General features: G+C 36.7%; 1 protein-coding gene across 4 annotated transcripts in view; it reads left to right on the top strand.

Moving 5' to 3' along the window:
• The window catches only part of tmem63ba (transmembrane protein 63Ba), a 35,990-nt gene that overhangs the window by 6,832 nt on the left and 9,204 nt on the right, over nt 1-19,954 (top strand). Inside the window, exons 2-16 of one of the 4 annotated variants that reach the window (XM_066679222.1) lie at nt 2,300-2,328; nt 3,110-3,189; nt 5,541-5,582; nt 7,848-7,938; nt 8,324-8,361; nt 8,557-8,699; nt 10,184-10,235; nt 10,332-10,440; nt 11,342-11,412; nt 12,084-12,164; nt 12,741-12,864; nt 14,989-15,122; nt 16,323-16,460; nt 16,602-16,755; nt 19,760-19,866. In XM_066679222.1, the coding sequence (XP_066535319.1) occupies nt 7,861-7,938; nt 8,324-8,361; nt 8,557-8,699; nt 10,184-10,235; nt 10,332-10,440; nt 11,342-11,412; nt 12,084-12,164; nt 12,741-12,864; nt 14,989-15,122; nt 16,323-16,460; nt 16,602-16,755; nt 19,760-19,866 (1,229 nt within the window). In that variant the 5' untranslated portion in view covers nt 2,300-2,328; nt 3,110-3,189; nt 5,541-5,582; nt 7,848-7,860. Of the gene's footprint in view, nt 1-2,299; nt 2,545-3,109; nt 3,190-5,540; nt 5,583-7,847; nt 7,939-8,323; nt 8,362-8,556; nt 8,700-10,183; nt 10,236-10,331; nt 10,441-11,341; nt 11,413-12,083; nt 12,165-12,740; nt 12,865-14,988; nt 15,127-16,322; nt 16,461-16,601; nt 16,756-19,759; nt 19,867-19,954 lie in introns of those variants that run through there. The other 3 variants (XM_066679221.1, XM_066679223.1, XM_066679224.1) reach the window with 3 other exon arrangements.

Below are 19,954 nucleotides of genomic sequence, written 5' to 3'. Positions count from 1 at the left end.
CAACTGTGATGGGCAGAACCAGAACTGATCATTGTTCACTGACCTCAGTATTGCCTATTGTTTACTGGAATGAATCTCACCAACATTTCTATTAATTTATATTTTATATATTTAGGATATTTAAAGGAACACTGGTACATGTCATGGAAGCTGTAATAAATTTCAAGGTCAAAATATTACATAGTTGTCATTTAAATATTTTTATATATCATCTCCAATGTCTGAATATTCTTAATAACAAATATTTGTGCTAAATGTTCATTGCTCTTCAAAGGGGTGTGTTTGCATAATTATATTGTTTTATTATCATTATATAAGTGGCGTAAAATTTTATTAAAATCATAGTATTGTTTATTGCAATTATTTTTCAATTTCTTTTTTTTTTTTTGTGGCTATACGGTTTTTCTAAAATATGCCTCTGGTTCTTGTGAACTTGAATCTTCTTCTCATGATAATAGGAATCTAACGGTTTTCATGGAGTTTCTAAAAATGTTTTTATATTTTCACAGTTATACATCCTGTCAATGTAATTGAATTACTCTTTATTCAGACTGCTCTTATTGTTTTTGCTCCAGGGTCAACCAATAGATGATGATTTTTCTTTTAGACTCGTTTATTTTCAAGGTTATGTTGTAATAGAGTTTCCTTGTCATTATTGCCTCAGCTTGCTCACTTTTAGCTAGGGCCAGCTTTGTGAGAACCCCATTATGTTTTTGTGTATAGAATTGAAGTATTTTGTGGTTTCAGGTTTTTTATTGATAGAAATATTTTATGGGCTATATTGTGATTATTATGTTCAACATTTCACTGTTTAGATTTTTCATATCTCTCAGCTCTATGTTAATGATGCCATAATTTATGTATGGTACTTCTCTCTTGAGTCCAGATTGTTTTAGTATTGCTTAATACTACACTGTACATCATAAGTACATCATACATCAAGTACATCATAAAATTGACCTGCCTTTATATTATGTGGTAGAAATGGTACCGTCCTCACAGCTGACCAGGGAAAAATCGGCTGAACTGACTGACCTCTGTTTGTCTATTGTTGGGACTCCTTGTTGCCTGATGTCACAGAGTGGTTGGGAGAATATAGATGTGTCTGTGTTTGTGAACACTCTGAGGCAGAGCAGCCATTCTTTAAGGGCTGTACCATCTTTCCTTTCTGACAACTTTCAATAAGCTCTCAGTCACCAACTATTTACTTTGTTTTTCAGGCAGTTGCATAATTCCTGAGTCATACCTGTGAAAGAGAGGGAGCGGGTTGTCCTAGCCGGGAAGTAAGAGTGTGTATGTGTGTAAGAATGAACGAAATGACACAGGGGACCCATGCACTCCTTTACTCACTTGGATTCAGTCTTGGCTGTGTACTGCTTTTTTTGACCCTGTTGTAGGGCTGGACAATATAGCCAAAATTTATCATGATATGTTTCTTAATTTTGGTTGATACAATATAATTGTGATATCACACACAAACCTATTGGCTTTGTCAATATTAATATTTTTAAACTAAAATACATTGCCCTGTAATGATGGTCAGTCAGTTGTCTGTATGTTGTAAATAATGTATATTGAAAATTACAGTTGACAGATGTTGTAAATAATGTATGTTGAAAATTTAAAAATCATGTCATTGTTATTGAAACTTTTATTACTGTGGCATACATTGATATTGAAATATTATTCAGCTCTACCCTGTTGGTATTCCTGTTTCCTCTCTTACTATTTAAAGTTGCTGTGTAGTTGTTTCTAGTGTTGTGTGGTGACAGAACCCGTCTTTCCTGCCTTATGTTTTGCGAGGTAGTTCTTGTTTTTCACTAAGGAGACTCCACGTGGTTTTTTTTTTTTTTTTGGTAGAACTACGTGTACAGTGTTTTACATTAAAATTTTATTGATTTATTTTTGAAGTCCTCCTTACTCTCCTTTATTGACAAGATTAGCTGCAAGTAGTGAATAACAATGCAGACATGTTAGCACAGCAGGCCACTCTTGTCGGAACATGCTGTTCTTGCAGCATTGTTTTTTAATAATTTGTTCTTTTAAAACTTCTCTAATAAGTCTCTTGGAAATCTTTGAGTTTTATTAGCCACACAGAAAACAGACTTGCAGACAAGAACTTACTTTAAATGTAATTTTTATGTCTTGAACTGTTTTATAAGGTCTGTAGGAACCAGCATATAAATATATTGTCTCTAATGCTAGATCTGTAATATTGCAGGTATTCTGTTATAGATGATATATAATCCTGCTTTGCTTGTACTTATTCTCACAGTCTCTTTCTCTCTCTCTGTTGTAGGTTGTGTATGGGAGCAGGATGCAGCAGTGGTGAGGGATCCGTTTGCGATGTTGGTGGTGGTGGTGGTGGTGCTGATTTTCGGTGTGGCTGGGGAGGCTCGGTTACACTCTGACCAAACTAACTCCTCAGCCTCCAACCACTCTAAGGACTTTTGTTACACGGCTCGCATCCGCAGCACAGTGCTGCAGGGCCTGCCCTTCGGGGGAGTGCCTACTGTCCTCGCTCTGGACTTTATGTGTTTCTTGGTATGTTATGTGCTCCTGGACATCTACATACAGTCTTGTGTTCACATAGTTACTGAGTTTATAATGAAACAGTGTTAAAGTTTAAGTTCAACAAGATATGTGATTAATAACTCAATGTTAATGTATTCATTTTGAGCTCTTATGTAATTAAACCATATTCATATCAATCATATTTCTATTCTTAATTATGTCTTGAATTTAAAATATGAAGATTAATTATTTTATAGTTAATCATTCTTTATATATCTATAATAGATTCCTTTTTCCCTTAAGTAATTGTTTATTTTTCATTTGATTGTCATGGTGTCAACAACACTAATGTTGGGATTAGTGATTTGTTTATTTGTGGTATTTTAACTCCAATTCTATAAATAAGATTTTTTTTTTTCTCATCTCTCGACCATAATGGACCTAGGTCTGCTTTGTTTAAAATTGTATTTACAATAATTTGACCCTCTATGACATGTTATGCTGCGAAAATTCTACAATGTTTTAGGCTAAACCTAAACCTTATTATTTGTATGTATAATTTAGTGACCATATGTGTGATTTTGTCTTTTAACAGGGTTTGCTCTTTGTGTTCTCCTTCCTGCGGAAAGTAGCATGGGATTATGGGCGTCTGGCGCTGGTCACAGATGCAGACAGGTAATAAATGCAACCTCTCTTAGTTTAAATCAGCTTTGTATCAAAATCTGAGCATGTCTGTCTGACCTGTGCCGCACTCAAAAGTCCAAAGCTGACTGTCTGCCTTCTGCTGTAGCAATACAGTGCTGAGTCACACTTACTGACCACTCTGTACAGACTCTGCTGTTACAGACATCTGGACCACATTTATTTAGCTGGACACTGTATCAGCTTCTGTGCAGATAAAACAGTGTAGTTGATGAGAAAATGAAAGATAATGAATTAAGTTGTCCTGTCAGCATTCCATTACCACCCAGTGATAATAGTGCTGCTGATATGTAGCCAGCTTTTACAAGACTTTAGCTTATAAAATATTTTAGGCTTAATGATTTTCAATCAATAAAATAAATGGCCTCATGACATTTTTGGATCCACATTTCATTAAACATTAAAGGCCAGGTTGTGTGGGTCTTTCCTGGCATCATGATCTCACTGACGTCACTACTAGTAAACCCAGTCGGGAACTTCGCTGCTTTTGTTCTAGATACAGAATGACAAAGCCCATCACACACAGATAAATCATCTGACTTTTTAGCACACTATTATTGACTAAGCTGTGTTTCATATCTTGTTTATTTACCTGGCTATTATTGATCTGTTTTGCACATCCTTTTTTAGTGTGGTCAGATGGTAGGCCTGTCACAATAATTATTGCTTTATTGTGGACATTACCTCAGTAATTTTTGTGGACCTCGGTATTCCCCATTGTGTTTAATGGCGTGTTTGTTTAAATAAGAGTAAATGTCAGCAATAGTTTAGCTGCTCGCTCTGTTCTGTTCTCTGCTTTTTTTATGGTCTCTCTGTTTTGAGGCCGTTATATTTATGTGTTTAATAATAACATAATTTATTTATGTTTGTTTTATTTATTAAGGAATATTCCTATATTTATATTACGTTATTGAGAAAAGTTCAATGTTTTTGAAAGCGGTGTAATCGCATTATTATGCTATTATATTATCAAAGTTATAGTATTATCCTTTATTGCAATTATTTCTGGGACCATATACCAACCATACCAATAAAAAATGGCTATGGAGACAGGCCTATCAGAAGGTTATTTAACACTTGTACCTTCATAGTAGGTGACTATAGCCTAGTGCTGTGTGATTATGGCCAGAATTCACATTCACCATTCATTGTTGATAATTACATGCACTGTGAGATGCTCAGTTTTGTGTGAATTGTATTTTGAACTCCAGAGATCATGGTATATTAAATTCTTGTATAATAATAATGTATAATAAATAAAATCTGTCAAAATAGAAAATAAAAAGGAAATAAGTTTGTCAGGATCAATAAAATCCTGACAAACAGTCAACAAAATTGTCAGGGAATAAACAGAGAAAATATATAGTATTTATATAGTATGGAGGACCAAACCTGCCAAAGCTAAAAATTAATTAATTAATGTCTCAATAAAATTAATTTCTACCATAATAATGATAATTAATATAAAAAAACAAAAAATAATAAATAAAACCATAAATTGTCTGTTTACCTGCATGTATATTTAGATTACTTTTTCTCTCTTCTCATTTATTTTAAAAAATATATTTATTTATTTTTAAATAACATAAAAAAAAAAAAATATATATATATATATATATATATATATATATATAGCGCCCCTGTTCTGGACTTGATTGCTAAGCCTGAACGTAAAAAAACACCCATTCATGAGCATATATTGAGGAGGAAATATGAAAAATAAATAAATAAATGAAATAAAGAATAAATTAATAAAAAGTAAGCCAAACAATAGTTAAAAATATAAATAAATTAATAGATTATAGATTTTAAAATGTTTTATATGAATGAGTGAAAATATTAAATAATACAGGGTTTATTTATTTTTTTGTTTATGTCCCATATTTAAATATTTATTTATTTATATATTGTTTTTATATTCCTCATTTCTATTTTTCTTTCTTTAATTCCACTTTTATAAACTGATTTCTTTATTTTTCATTTTTACATGTTTGCTCCTCCATAATATAGCACCTTTTGTTAATTTTTTGCTGTGCTGATTAGCTTTGTTGTGAGGAATTGAGCATTTCTAACACCTTTATTTTCTCCCTTATGCATGTCTTGACTCCAGATTTAGTTCTCAACAATGCTAAAGCTGAATGTGGCAATGTGGAATGCCGCCATTTCTAAATCATTACTTGAGAAATCTTAGAGTTTCCAGTCCCATTGCCTGTGGGTTTTTCTCCTGCCTCTTAAGCAGGGTTGAGCTCAGGCATTTGAATCTAACTGAAGAATGAGTTAATCATGATGCCTCCCTTTGTTGTATGTTTTTCTCTCCTTTGAAGGCAACGGGATCAGCGATACCGGCGTCTGAATGAACTGGAATAGTACGTTGTGTTTTGACATCTGTTGGTTCCTCAGAGTTCCTGCTCCATTTCTACCTACTGAATTAATCTTCTCTTATTTCTTAGTGCCTCTCTCTCTCTCTCTGGGGTGGCGTGAATCCTTTTAACCTTTCTCTGTCAACATATTTCTCTTAACCACTTTCTCTCACTTTCTCCTGTTCTGCTTGTTCATCAATTTCAGTTGGTGGAGGGTGGCTTCTCAGCTTTAAAAAAAATTAGTTATGGACTGATAGCTACATGTTTTCTTTTTATAACTAGTGTGTTCACTCGATTGCCCAGCATGGGTTTTCTGGACTTTGCCATTTTACCATATTCCTCTCAGAGGCAGGATGCTTATATGGAGAGGTACAACTCTGTTTCACTGAGAGACTGTCCACATGTAGATAGATATAGTCTGTTTGCGCCTCCCACCCACACAAAAACAATATTTAGGTCATTGAAAATTGAGCATTGATCATTTTGGGAAGCCCTCCCCAAAGTTGGATATTTGCCAATATGTTCCATGCTTTTGTGTGGATGCCAAACACATTGATAACTGCATTGAATGTCAGGACCTTGATCTGATGACCAGTTGGAAGTACTATATTTTCATAATTTCTTTCATTAATACTAAAGTTTCATAATTATAGATTTAATTATTACAATATTTTTAAATATATGGTGCATATCTTGGCTTAATGTCCAAACTGTAGAGTATACAAGCACAACGTTTCAACATTCAATGTTAAATTTCTCACATTTAAAAATCACCTATTTGGCATTGCATTGTGTTTTGTGTGGATGAACAGATTGATTAATTTTGTTCTATCTTATATGGTGGGCAGAAACGTTGATACATGTGGATGAGGCATATAGGTTACAAGGTAGTTTACAACATAAGGACATATTTTAGTGACAATTTTTGAAGTAAAAGAACATGTTGAGTAAAAATAATTGAATGAATTACAAATCTTCTGGACTGGCTGTGCTCTGCTGCTTTTACACTAGGCCCTGGCTGTTTTAAGGGTGAATTTTACAGAGCAAATTTGCAAACTGTATTTAGCAGACTGAAGTCTTTGATTGAAATCCTAAAATAAATGCAGTAGACTTAATAATGAATAAGTGAATAATAACTGAATAATAATAATAATAATATGATTATTATTATTATTATTATTGCTATTTTTTTTCTTTTAACTGAAGATTTTGGGATTGAATCTGGGTCATTGAAAACTTTTTAATTTCATTTCTCCACTATGGTGACATTATTGGTGTGGCTAAAGAGTTCAAATAAATGTTTCACTCTTGAAAAGCACAAACATAAACACTTTATATAAACACATTACATAAAAATGTAAGCTATTTGTAATTCAGTAAATATTATATTTGTGTAATTCACAAATACTCATAAATATTCATTCATTTTGTTTTGTGTTCTAGTACTTTAAAACTTTTGTCACTACAATATTGCCATAATAAGAAAGCCATGATAAAATGCGATGTATCTTTAGTAATTTATTTGCACCTGTGATTGATTTAGTCATTAAGGAATTTTTTTTTTTTTTTTTTTTTTTTTTTTTTTTTTTTTTGGACAGTAGTATCCAAATACTTCCTAACAGGGTAATATCAGTGGACTGTGGTCTTGAGTACTTCATGTCTATATTTGGATCTTCATCCCAGAACCTCACCCCATTCATTGTCCTGCTGGGCATAGCTTATTTGTAGCTCTAGTTGACTCCTTTTAAACAGTTTCTCGTCTGTCTCTAATGTGATAGGGTACTATGCTTGTGTTCCTCTCTGTCTTTTGCATGCCCCTTCTCTCTCTAGGCTTAGTGGAGACTTCTGTGATTTGAACTCTAACCCTCTCTGTGTTGTGTTTTTGTGTGTTGTCTAACAGATAGCAAAAGCATGAAATGTTTCCATGTATACGTAAGCCTAGGATCATATGTATAATATAAAATATACACAAGAACAGAGTAAGAAGGTTGAGACTTTAGTAGAAATTAGTAGCCTTGCTACTATTATTAATCAGGATTAATTATTTAAGCACATTGAAGGGATTTATGCAAACATTACACAATGTTTAAATTGATTCAAATGTACTTGATTACCCAAAATATGTTTGGTGTCCAAACTTCAGTTCAGTTATATTGCATTGGAGTTATAAAGCTATAAGCTGGTTTAAGCAATAGATGGTTATTGTCACCAGCATCATGCAAACTGATGATTTAGTTAAAGCTAACTTAAACGTTTTGTTCATGTGCACAGTGTGGCCTCAGCCATGCAAACACCCGTCGATTCCCGCTACGAGCGTCTGACATCGGTCTCCAGCTCTGTCGACTTTGACCAAAGAGACAGCGTAAGTATATCATGAGTTATCTTTTGTTAAGAAGGAATGATTTACACAGATAACCCAATCGCATTTCCCCTTACTGTGCTCGCGCGCACACACCACGCACACATATCTGAATCTCTTTGGGTTGGCCTTAAGCACACACACCTGCTCATTTCATAATTGCTCAGCCAGGCTCTCTGATGGCCAACAGTTTGACTTTTCTTTTCTTGCAATCCACAGGGAGCAGGTCCTGTTACATAAGCCAGCCAAGTGCCATAGTTCAGAGCTTTGCAGCTTAAAAAAGAAACTCGTAAAAGTGCATTAAGGACCAAATAGCCTTTTTTAAAGATGATATTGCTTGTATGTGATTGGCAGATGGACATAAGTGGAAACTGTTTCTCTGTTGCAGGGTTTATGTTCCTGGCTAACAGCCATCTTCAGGATAAAGTGAGTCCTGTGTGCTTTTAGTGAGCTCTTAAAGCATTTTATAAAGCTTCTGATTAAGTCTTTGTGAATGTGGGCATGGGTGCAAGCTAAGTGAGTTGTGCACCAAAGCTTTTTGGCACAGCATCTGTGTGTTTGAGAGTGTGTGAGAAGTATACTGATATGCTGTAAGGCTATCTCTTCCTCTGTGCTCCACAGAGATGATGAGATCAGGGAGAAATGTGGTGAGGACGCAGTGCACTACCTCTCCTTTCAGCGTCACATCATTGGTCTATTGGTAGTGGTGGGTGTGCTCTCAGTGGGAATCATCCTGCCTGTCAACTTCTCAGGAGACCTGTTGGGTGAGTTCAAAACGGAATCTCTGTTATTGATCACACTTCTACTTTAAAAAGGAGGAAGCGGAAAAATGAAGTGGAAGAGGAAGGAATTATAAAATACAGTCCAAACCTTTCAGGTTTCCCAGACTGATGAGCCACATTTCTTGGGAATAAAACAACTTTTGTTTTCAAGTCAAGCAGCTTTTTGACTTTAAACACTAGCTTTTCTAATTTTAAAAACCCAATTCACTGTCAAGTGTTTGAATGACACTTGATATTCAAATTATCAACAGACATGAGGGTGCACACAATGTACTGTTTAACGTGGCTTGTTGAAAAATAATTTTAGCCTTCATGAGTAACAAGCTGGCCAGTGCTGAGAAACCTTGAGAAATGGCTGCTACGTTTGAATATGAACATAAATACAGACATAATAAGGTAAGAGAAAGTGTACAAACAAATTTTAAGGATACCATAAATGTAACAATGTTAAATAAAAATTAATCCTAAGTTTGAATTTAAATGTCCCACTCATACATGCTAGTTTGAGCTTGACTTCAGATTCACATGAATTTATATAGTTAAAGCCTTGTCTGCTGAGCCTGTTGATTGACATGTTATGAAGTCTAAGGAAGTGAAAATGCTGTCTGCTCAGTTTGCATTTTCACAAGCATTTTGTCACTGAGCTCTACTGAGCTCAGTAGAGGTGATAGTGTAATTGAAAAGAGGAGAGGCACTGTTTACCATTTTCATCTGAATTTTGCTGCCTGTCTGGTACATGTTAATGAGTTTGAAAATTAAAAGTGCAAATGCATTTTATTTATCATTTTGATTCCTTGATTACATTGGATATGCTAATTCTAATTCAGAAATATATTTTTATTTAAATAAAGATATTTTATTCATTCATGTTAATATTCTTACTGATATGCTTCTATTACACGCCTTGGCGTTCGTTCCAAATAACCATTTCCTTAAGCATATAACCCCCATGGACTTTACGTGTTGTGTTAGCACCGTCATTCAGGGGCAGGTAAAGCTCAAATCAAGCATCAGTGTTAAGTATTTTTTTATTCTGTGCGCAGTTTACCCATGTTTTATGACTGAAGCCTGTTGATTGAATATTATTACAGAAGTATGATATAGCCTGTTTTCTACCGAGATCATGATGTGAAATCTGGTTAAAGAATCTCTTAACAGCACCCAATGATTGTCAGTTTTAAGTTGCAAATTATATATGTGGGTTTTGGCTGTTCTTATTCTGTAAAAATACACTAATATTGTAGTTGTTTTTGGCATAAATATATTTTCACAAACTAAAATTGTTGGGGAACATGCTACCTTTGATATTACTGCACTTTATGGACCTTGCCTATGAAGGCATAAAGAAGTGGTATGTTTAAATGCAGCTTCATGGATTATGAGTTTTAATATCCCAGTAATATAAAGGTAGTTGTTCCATTTTGTGCAGACACATCTCCAACTGTTTCTTTCTCTTCTCCCCACAGAAAACAATGCATACAGTTTTGGTCGAACAACTATTGCCAATTTGAAATCTGAGTAAAGTGCTTTTTAATTTTCCTTCTTTGCATATTCAGTGCAGCATAACAGTTTTGAAATGAAGTTGACCAAATTTCTGTTTCTGGATTTGCACAGGAACAATCTGCTGTGGCTACACACTACCTTTGCTTTCCTTTATCTGTTACTGACTGTGTACAGCATGAGGCGGCACACTTCCAAGATGCATTACAAGGAAGATGACTTGGTGAGTAAAAACAATTTATACTTCTGCGTCAAACCTACGTGGTAGGCAATGTGCCAATGCGGACCTTCTGACGCGCACCTCTCCAGAAATGAAACTACGCGTTGCGTTGTCGCAGACCACAATGACTGTGATTGGTCAGTAGTCGGACGGACATTGTTTATGCAGAACATAAGAAATACAGGAACATGAATGCCTCTCCTCCGCACACTATAGGGACCGCAGACAGCGGTCATGGCAAAAAAATTTCCTCAGACATGGTGCGGCTGTCAGGGATGAATAAAAATGTTGAACAAAGGAAAAATGCAGACATCTCCGGAAACAAATTACTCAACAAGAAGCAGGACCACGCAGGAAAAACATACTGACCTTTTAAGTTTCTTTCCTAGCACCTCATGTAAACTATGCTCTGTCCCAAACAACGACCTCCTCCCTAAATAGTGCAAGTAGACATAGGCGGTATCCACATTTTTCATACCATCAAACCGACACATGCTGATGATAAAAACCCTTTTGAGAGAGTAAATTTCAGCAACTTGTGCTGAAGGAACAGAAAAGTTAAAAAAATAAGTGAAATAAAACGGTGTACACTGTTTAAAAGCACAGCTGGCATTAATAGGCTAACACCACAGCAGATTTGTCAGCGAACTGAGGCTCAAAACACACATTTAGAGGATACCTGTGAGCAAAAAGTTGAGTGAATGATTTTCTGAGAATCCACCACACGCATCATAAATAACACCCTCATTTTAAGATCCCGTCCACAATTGTAAAAACCGCTATATACAGTATTATCGTTATGCCGCCCAACCCTACTTTTAAAGTTTAATAAAATGTTTTCCTACTGCACCACTGCATTGTAAGTGCTGTCATCATAAATTGTATCTTTTCCTCCTTTTGACAGGTGAAACGCACTTTATTCATAAACGGCATCAACAGGTTTTCAGAAGAGAACCAGATAAAGCAGCACTTTGAGTAAGTTACTGTTTGCTCAATAGGGATATTTCTTGAAAGCTCTAAAGCCTTCAGAGCTCCATACCTCCCACAATATAATATTTTAATTTAGCTTTGCTTTACTCAAGAAATCTAAGCAGGTCTTAGCTGGACAAGAAAGGTTCATGACTAGTGTAGGCTTATGTGCTATTCCAGTCTATATTGGGACCCACATGAGCTGGGACTTAATGTTGATGAGTCTGAAAGGCTCCATGGAGAACATCTTGCAGTACTATGTTTCAGTTTGCTCAGCATTCTTTAGTCTAATCTGCTTTTCAGGGAGGACATGCTTTTTGTCACCAACAATGCTTGTGGTTTCTACGCACAGGAAAGGAATGGCAAGAGATGATAGACAGTAGAGAACAATGAAAAGAGCAGAACTGCTAGAACTTGGACAGGACAAGTAGTTTGGAGACAGGTTTAAGAGAGTATATTTTAAAATATAAATGAGGTTAAGAGAGAGAATGGAAAGGTGAGACAGTGTCCAGTGCGTTTGATTTGTCAAAAAAGATGACAAGCGTGACTTCAAATCCCAAACAGGCTCCCATAATGCTGCACATGCAGGTCATACATAGAGTAGGAAATTATGAGAGCAGCAGTTATTTTGGGATTTCTTTTTCTCCTTCTCTTCATCCTTCTCTCTTCTCATGCAGGCAAGCATATGAAAACTGTGTTGTGCTGGAGGCTCGCATTTGTTACAATGTAGCAAGACTGATGTATTTGGACTCTGAAAGGTAAAAGCATGTATTTTTGTTTTTTTTTGTTTGTTTTTCCCCCACAAGCAGTGTAATGAAACCATATCCTATGAATAGTTTTGATTAGAGCTGCATGATATTAAGATAATATTGCAATGGTTTTCTGCTATTTATATTGCAATATTAAAAGCATTTCACCAGAAGTTGCTAATCCAACATGTCTTGTTTACAATGGTAATGATGCACATTTCTCAGTCTAAATAAGGGGCTAATTTGTGGGGAAAAAATACAGGTGTCTAGAAGGGTTTTAAATTACAGGAAGTTGCAACTCTGTTCTCATGGGTAAAAAAGAGCATTAAACTAAGAACCAATTTATTTTCCCACAATTGAAACCTCTTTAAGAAGTATACAACATTTAAAACAATTATACAAATAAAAGGACAGTGTATCCAAGATTGAAGTAAAATGAATTATGTAGATAAGCTGCACCAACCACACTGTGACATGCGCATATTGCAATGACGATGCTTAAACAATATATTGTGCATTCCTAATTTTGAAGTTTGTAGGATGGTTTAGTGTCCATTCTAATGTTTGCTGTATTATTGGATACAGGAAAAAGGCAGAACGCAGCAAGAAGTTTTATACTGACTTGATGTCCAAGGAGCATGTGCAAACTATGATCAACCCAAAACCCTGTGGCCACCTCTGTTGCTGCGTCATCAAGGGCTGTGAGCAGGTGAGACTAGCTTAGGCATAAATGCTTCACCTGGTCCTTCTCCCACCTGCTTTTACTGTATATGATAATCAATGAGAATTCAAGGGGATGTACAGAACAAATTAGAGACTGTAATGTTATGTCAAAACAAAAAATTATACAAGCAAACCAGTTTTACAAGCTGCTCCAAGTGTTTGGGTGTGTCTTCCTGACAACTACTTCTTTCCAAAACCTGGTAAATGCAGCTATGATTCAACATATATATATATATTAAGATATAGAATTCACTGTTGTACTGATGTAAATGAGATTTAATGTAAGAACCTTTGCGAGTCCAGTCCACTGTGTGCTTTGGGAGACAGGTCCATAGTCATAAAAAGCATGCAGTCAGTATGAAAATGTTTGATTGACTTGACAATATCTGTAGCATACCTTGTTGTGTCAGCCTGTGAAATTGTGTTTAGCTCTGAGTCTTGTATACTAAAAAGGTTTCTGGTCTTAGACACTGTGTTAATTCTCTCTCTTCTCTCAGATGTACATTTTTACAAATTAAATATTTAGTGAAAAGAACTCATGAAGGGACAACACACTCTCAGTTGGCCTATTCTCCCTTATATATCTCTGTTGTAATGTAGACTGGCTTCGCTGAATTTATTTGTCTTGTTGGTGGAGAATATGTTCTCAGCTGCTGTCAGCTTTGTTAAACAGCTTAAGCCGCTCCAGTCTGCAGGCCCCCTAGTGACCTCATTAGCTCAATGCTCTTTACCACACCACCCGCTCCTCTGTGACATGCATCCCTGCTGAACTGTTGCCTTTATTTGACTGTACTGTTATGAGCTGTGGATATTAATAAGAGACGAAATGCACTTCTGTGTGTGGGATAATGGAGTCTTGGCTTTTAGCAGTCTTATGGCTCGCAGGTTTTGCTCTGCTAAGTTATACACTGAATGATCACTGGATTAGGAACACCTACCTTGTATTTATACACACTGTCCATCTTATCATTTTGTAGTTCTACATTTACAGACTGTAGTCCGCTTGTACAATATTGTTCCCATTTCGCCCTGTTCTTCATTGGTCAGGACCTCTAACAGACCACCACAGAGCAGGTATGATTTGAGTAGTGGATAATTCTCAGTGCTGCAGTGAAAATGATGTGGTGTGATGTGGTTGGGTGTTGTGCGAGTAGATCTGACACAGTAGTGCTGCTGGACTTGGAACAGTCCACCAACCAAATTATCCAGCCTACTGTGTCCACCTAGGAAGTACTAGTGGACAACCAACACAAAATGTGCAGCAAAAGAAGAGCTACTGTTTCTGACTTTACATCTACTAGTTGGACCAATGAGGTAGGTGTATCTAAGTGAGTGGGCACAGTGTTGTCAAGCATCACTGCTCTGTTTGATCCACTTACACCAGCACAACACATACTAACACACCACCACTACATCAGTGTCACTTCAGCACTGAGAATGATCCACCACCCAAATCATACCTGCTTTCTTGGTGTCCTATACCTTGGGGAGTAGGGTGAAATGAAGATAAAGTATGTAGAGGTACTGATGGACTACACTCTAATTGTAGAACTATAAAGTGCTCCTGTGTGGTCAGTGGAGCTGATGAAATGGGCAGTGAGTATAGAGACAAGTGATCCAGTGATCGCTGAGTGTATGTGGGTAAAACTCAATGTTTAGTTTACACTGCTGTGTTTACTGAGTGATGATGAGTAAGTGAACATACATCTTGAAGTGGGTGAAGTTAAGCATTCTCCATTACTCAAACAGCAATATCTGGTTGAAGCCTTAAGCAAATAGCTCATATGTTTAATATATTTATCATTTCTTTATTACTGTAGCTTACATTATATTCAGCAACCTTGTAATTTAGTATGCAAATGTAAACTCACACCACTAATTGTATGCGAGTTTTTAATCTGTTCATGTCCTAGAGGGCTAGTGTCCAGCAGAGTTTGGAGATTGTCCCTGCTTTAATACACCAGCTGAACCTGATATTTAGTTGAACTAGGTGTGTTTCAGCAGGGAAATCACCAAGCCATGTTATGCTGAAACCTTCCAGGAGCAGAACCGAGGACATTTGGTCTACTTTATTGCTGAAGCCAAGCTCTCATGCCATTGTGTTTTGCAGGAGGAAGCAGTGAGCTACTACACTAAGTTGGAGAACAAGCTGAAGGAAGACTATAAGAAAGAAAAAGAGAGAGTCAACACTAAACCTTTAGATATGGCCTTCGTCACCTTCCAGAATGAAGCCATGGCTGCAGCGTAGGTTTGAAAGAATGTGTTTTATTGTAAATGTTTAATGAATGTCTCTTCTAATCATTTTGGCTTGTTATGTCACCATAATCAGTGGTTAAGTTGTTCTGGTGTAAAGGATAGGGAGCAGCAATTGCTGCAGTGTGGGATTACTGACTTTTACTCTATGACTAACACCATCATTGTTGGACAATTTCTATTAGGAATATTTCTATTTTATCCTTTATTAAGTTGTAAAATTTTAGCACCATATACTTAACTATATAAATCGCTGCTGCTTTCAAAATGTCAGTTATGATTATTAAAGTTTAGACATTGACAGTATGCTCTGTAAACCTATTGAGTTTCACAAATGCTGTTATAGTCTTATTTTCTGTAGTGCTGCTGAAAAATTTTTATAGTTATACTTTAAAATGAACTAACTAATCCCAAAATTTGCTGCAATAAATTTGAGATTAATCACGTTACCCCTTCTTATGACTAAACCATTTAATGGCTATTTGTACGTAAAGTAAACAAATCAATAGATCAGCACAATGGAAGTATATTTCTATTAAGATTATTTGCTGATTTATAATAATAATAATAATAATAATAATAATATTAACAATGTAATCACAACAGTGAAGTTGGTATGATAGGACTTTCTTATAAGTTGGGAGGGAGATAAATGTGTACTGTGATATACATGACAAACTGGCCCTTTTTATTTATTTTTCTTATAATTCTCAGTGTATTTTTATTTTTTTTAATGAAAATCTCTCAATTTACTCAATAACAAATTCAGGGAGAACTTTAGCATTGGCCACAGAAGTTTTAATAGAGAAATAACACTACAGCAAGGCTAGTTGCTCAAACATGGAAAAAGGAGAGGCATGTCTGTGTGTGTGTGTGTGTGTGTGTGTGTATATATATATATATATATATATATATATATATATATATATATATATATATACATACACGTGAGAAAGAAAGTGGGACAGTTATCAGATTTAAAACACAATTCAGGTTGAAAATAATATAACTCCTACTAAACTCTGAACAGTAGCAACATTGTGTATACATCGCAACATAAACACACACGTCTCTAGGCTCTGTAAAAAAGAGTGAATTATGAGAGGAAGTTCCCGCATGCATTAATGTGTTAATTTGGACAGCACTCATTATCGTCCTCCTTTAATTAACATTCCATATTTCTGTTTGTAGTATTTTGAAGGATTTTAATGCATGTCAGTGCCACGGCTGTCACTGTCGCCGAGAGCCCAAATCATCACCATTCAGTAGCATCCTCAACACGTACAACTGGACAGTCACATACGCTCCTGATCCACAGAATGTTTATTGGTAAGACCCTCTGCTTAGAAGAAAGCCTCTTTCAGTGCATTTCTTTGAGAAGAACGCAGCACTCACTTAAATCCAATTGTAAAAATATTGTGTTGATTTCTGGGGCTTATCTAAATCATCGCATTGTATTTTATCCTCCAGGGAGCATTTGTCCATAGGTGGCTTGTCCTGGTGGGTCCGCTGCTTCGTCATCAACTGTTTCCTCTTCCTCCTACTTTTCTTTCTCACAACACCCGCCATCATTATTTCCACCATGGACAAATTCAATGTAACAAAACCTGTGGAGTACTTGAATGTAAGTGCAACACAAGGAACAGAGTTCCTTCTCATCTTCACACAATGCACTCAGGTTTTATCTCTTAAGTCTTTTTAATGATTGTCTACTGAAAAAGAAAAACCAGATTGTTACCCTCTAGTCCTGGTGGATCCTAATGCTGCAGAGTGCTTATCATTATATCTGGTTTAATTTGACATATCTATTTCAGCACTTAGTGGCCAAGGCTTCAATGGGTTAAATTTGGTGGAGATGGGGGGGCAAAGTTTGTCTCTGTAGAGCATGGGACCTCTAGGATGTGAGTTTGGTTTGTGGACTTGAATGTGTAACAGGAATTTTTGGCCAGATGTTTTAGATCACACAGGTGAATCTCTATGTATTAGAATATCATCAAAAAGTAGTTATTTCAGTAGTTCAGTTCAAAGAGTGAAACTCATGTTATATGGATCCATTTAAAAACAGAGTGATCTATAGGGTGGCACATTAGTATATAGGAGTTGGGAAACTTTTCAAGATGGGTGGTGACCATGGTGGCCATTTTGAAGTTGGCCATTTTGGATCCAACTTTTGTTTTTTCAATGGGAAGAGGGTCATGTGACACAGCAAATTTATTGGGAATTTCACAAGGAAAACAATGGTGTAAAATTGTTTCGCAAGATAAACAATAATGTAAAATTGGTTTTAACGTAACTTTATTCTTTCATGAGTTATTTACAAGTGCTGCCCATTGTGTTGGATTGTCAATGCAATCCTCTTCTCCCACTCTTCACACACTGATAGCAACACTGCAGGAGAAATGCTAGCATAGGCTTCCAGTATCTGTAGTTTCAGGTGCTGCACATCTCGTATCTTCACAGACAATTGCCTTCAGATGACCCCAAAGATAAAAGTCTAAGGGGGTCAGATCGGGAGACCTTGGGGGCCATTCAACTGGCCCACGACGACCAATCCACTTTCCAGGAAACTGTTCATCTAGCAATGCTCGGACCTGACACGCATAATGTGGTGGTACACCATCTTGCTGGAAAAACTTGCTGGAACGTGCCAGCTTCAGTGCATAAACAGGGAAAACACATCATGTAGCAATTTCGCATATCCAGTGGCCTTGAGGTTTCCATTGATAAAGAATGGCCCCATTATCTTTGTACCCCATATACCACACCATACCATCAAGATGTGCAGCACCTGAAACTACGGAGACTGGAAGCCTGTGCTAGCATTTCTCCTGCGGTGTTGCTATCAGTGTGTGAAGAGTGGGAGAAGAGGGTTGCATTGAAAATCCAACACAATGGGCAGCACTTTGAACACATTTTATAAGTGGTCAATAACTCATGAAAGAATAAAGTTACGTTTCTTAGTTAAGTTACTGCACACCATTGTTTTTCTTGTGAAATTCCCAATAAGTTTGATGCATCACAGGACCCTCTTCCCATTGAAAAAACAAAAGATGGATCCAAAATGGACGATTTCAAAATGGCCACCATGGTCACCACCCATCTTGAAAAATTTCCCTCCTCCCATATACTAATGTGCCACAAACAGGAAGTTAATATCACCAACAATTCCCATTTTATTAAGGAGTATCCAAATAAATGGCCCACCCTGTATTTCAAGTGTTTATTTCTTTTAATGCTGATGATTATGGCTTACAGCCTATGAAAACCCAAAAGTTATCTCAGAAAATTAGTATAATCAACACAAAACACCTGCAAAGGTTTCCTAAGCCTTTAAAATGGTCCCTTTATTCTGGTTCAGTAGGCTACACAATGATGGGGAAGACTGCTGACTTGACAGATGTCCAGAAAGCAGTCATTGACACCCTCCCGCTGTATACAAGCATATTAATGGAAAGTTGAATGGGTAGAAAAAGGTGCACAAGAAACAGGGATAACCACAGCCTTGAAAGGATTGTTAAGGAAAGGCCTTTTAAACATTTGGGGGAGAGTCACAAGGAGCCACCACATACAGACATATCCAGGACACGGGCTACCACTGTTGCATTCCTTGTGTCAAGTCACTCATGACCAGAGACAACGCCAGAATCGTCTCAGCTGGGCCAAGGAGGAAAAGAATTGGACTGTTGCTCAGTGGTACAAAGTGTTGTTTTCAGATGAAAGTAAACTTTGCATTTCATTTGGAAATCAAGGTCCCAGAGTCTGGAGGAAGCTGCTTGAGTCTAGTGTGAAGTTTCCCCAATCAGTGAAGCTTTAGGAGTCGTGTCATCTGCTGGTGTTGGTCCACTGTGTTATATCAAGTCCGAAGTCGGCGCAGCTGTCTACCAGAAAATGTTAGAGCACTTCTCTCTGTGACAAGCTTTATGGAGATGCAGATTTCATTTTCCAGCAGGACTTGGCACCTGTCCACACTGCCAAAAGCACCAATATCATGTTTAATAACCACAGTATCACTGTGCTAGATTGGCCAGCAAACTCACCTGACCTAAACCCCATAGATTCTTTTATTGTCAAGAGGAAGACGAGAGACAAACGGACTCAAAAATGCACACGAGCTGAAGGCCACTATCAAAGCAACCCAGACTTCCATAACACCTCAGCAGTGCCACAGGCTAATCGCCTCCAAGCCACGCTGATGCAGTACGTCATGCAAAAGGAGCCTGACCAAGTGTTGAGTGCATATACTGTACATACTTTCAGTAGGTCAACATTTCTGTATTAAAATCATTTTGTTTAATTGGTCTTATTCTAATTTTCTGAGATAATGACTTTTGGGTTTTCATTGGCTGTAAGCCAACATTAAAAGAAATAAACACTTGAAATTGATCTCTGTTTGTTATTAATCTATATGAGTTTCACTTTTTGAATTGAATTACTGAAATCAGTTCATTTTTGATTATATTCCAATTTATTGAGATGCACCTGTATCTCTGTAAAAGGTGTTCATTATGAGTTTAAACATAATGAACTGAACTGATCCAAATATGCTTATAGTCCTTTATGATCTTTTAACACTCCCTTCCTCACTCTGTCCTTCCCCTCCACCGTCCTGATTGGATGTGGACCTGCAGAATCCCATTATCACCCAATTCTTCCCCACCCTGCTGTTGTGGTCTTTTTCGGCCTTGCTACCCACCATCGTCTACTACTCTGCCTTCTTCGAGGCCCACTGGACACGGTACACATTCCATCCCCTTTCTTCCCTTTTCACTCCCAAACACACACACACACACACACACACACACAGGCCCATATTGTCACAGTAT

The sequence above is a fragment of the Hoplias malabaricus genome, chromosome 8 (genome assembly GCF_029633855.1).
Source record: "Hoplias malabaricus isolate fHopMal1 chromosome 8, fHopMal1.hap1, whole genome shotgun sequence".
Taxonomy (NCBI): domain Eukaryota; kingdom Metazoa; phylum Chordata; class Actinopteri; order Characiformes; family Erythrinidae; genus Hoplias; species Hoplias malabaricus.
Note: the sequence above shows the minus strand (reverse complement) of the source record. Positions and strands in the feature narration are given on the sequence as shown.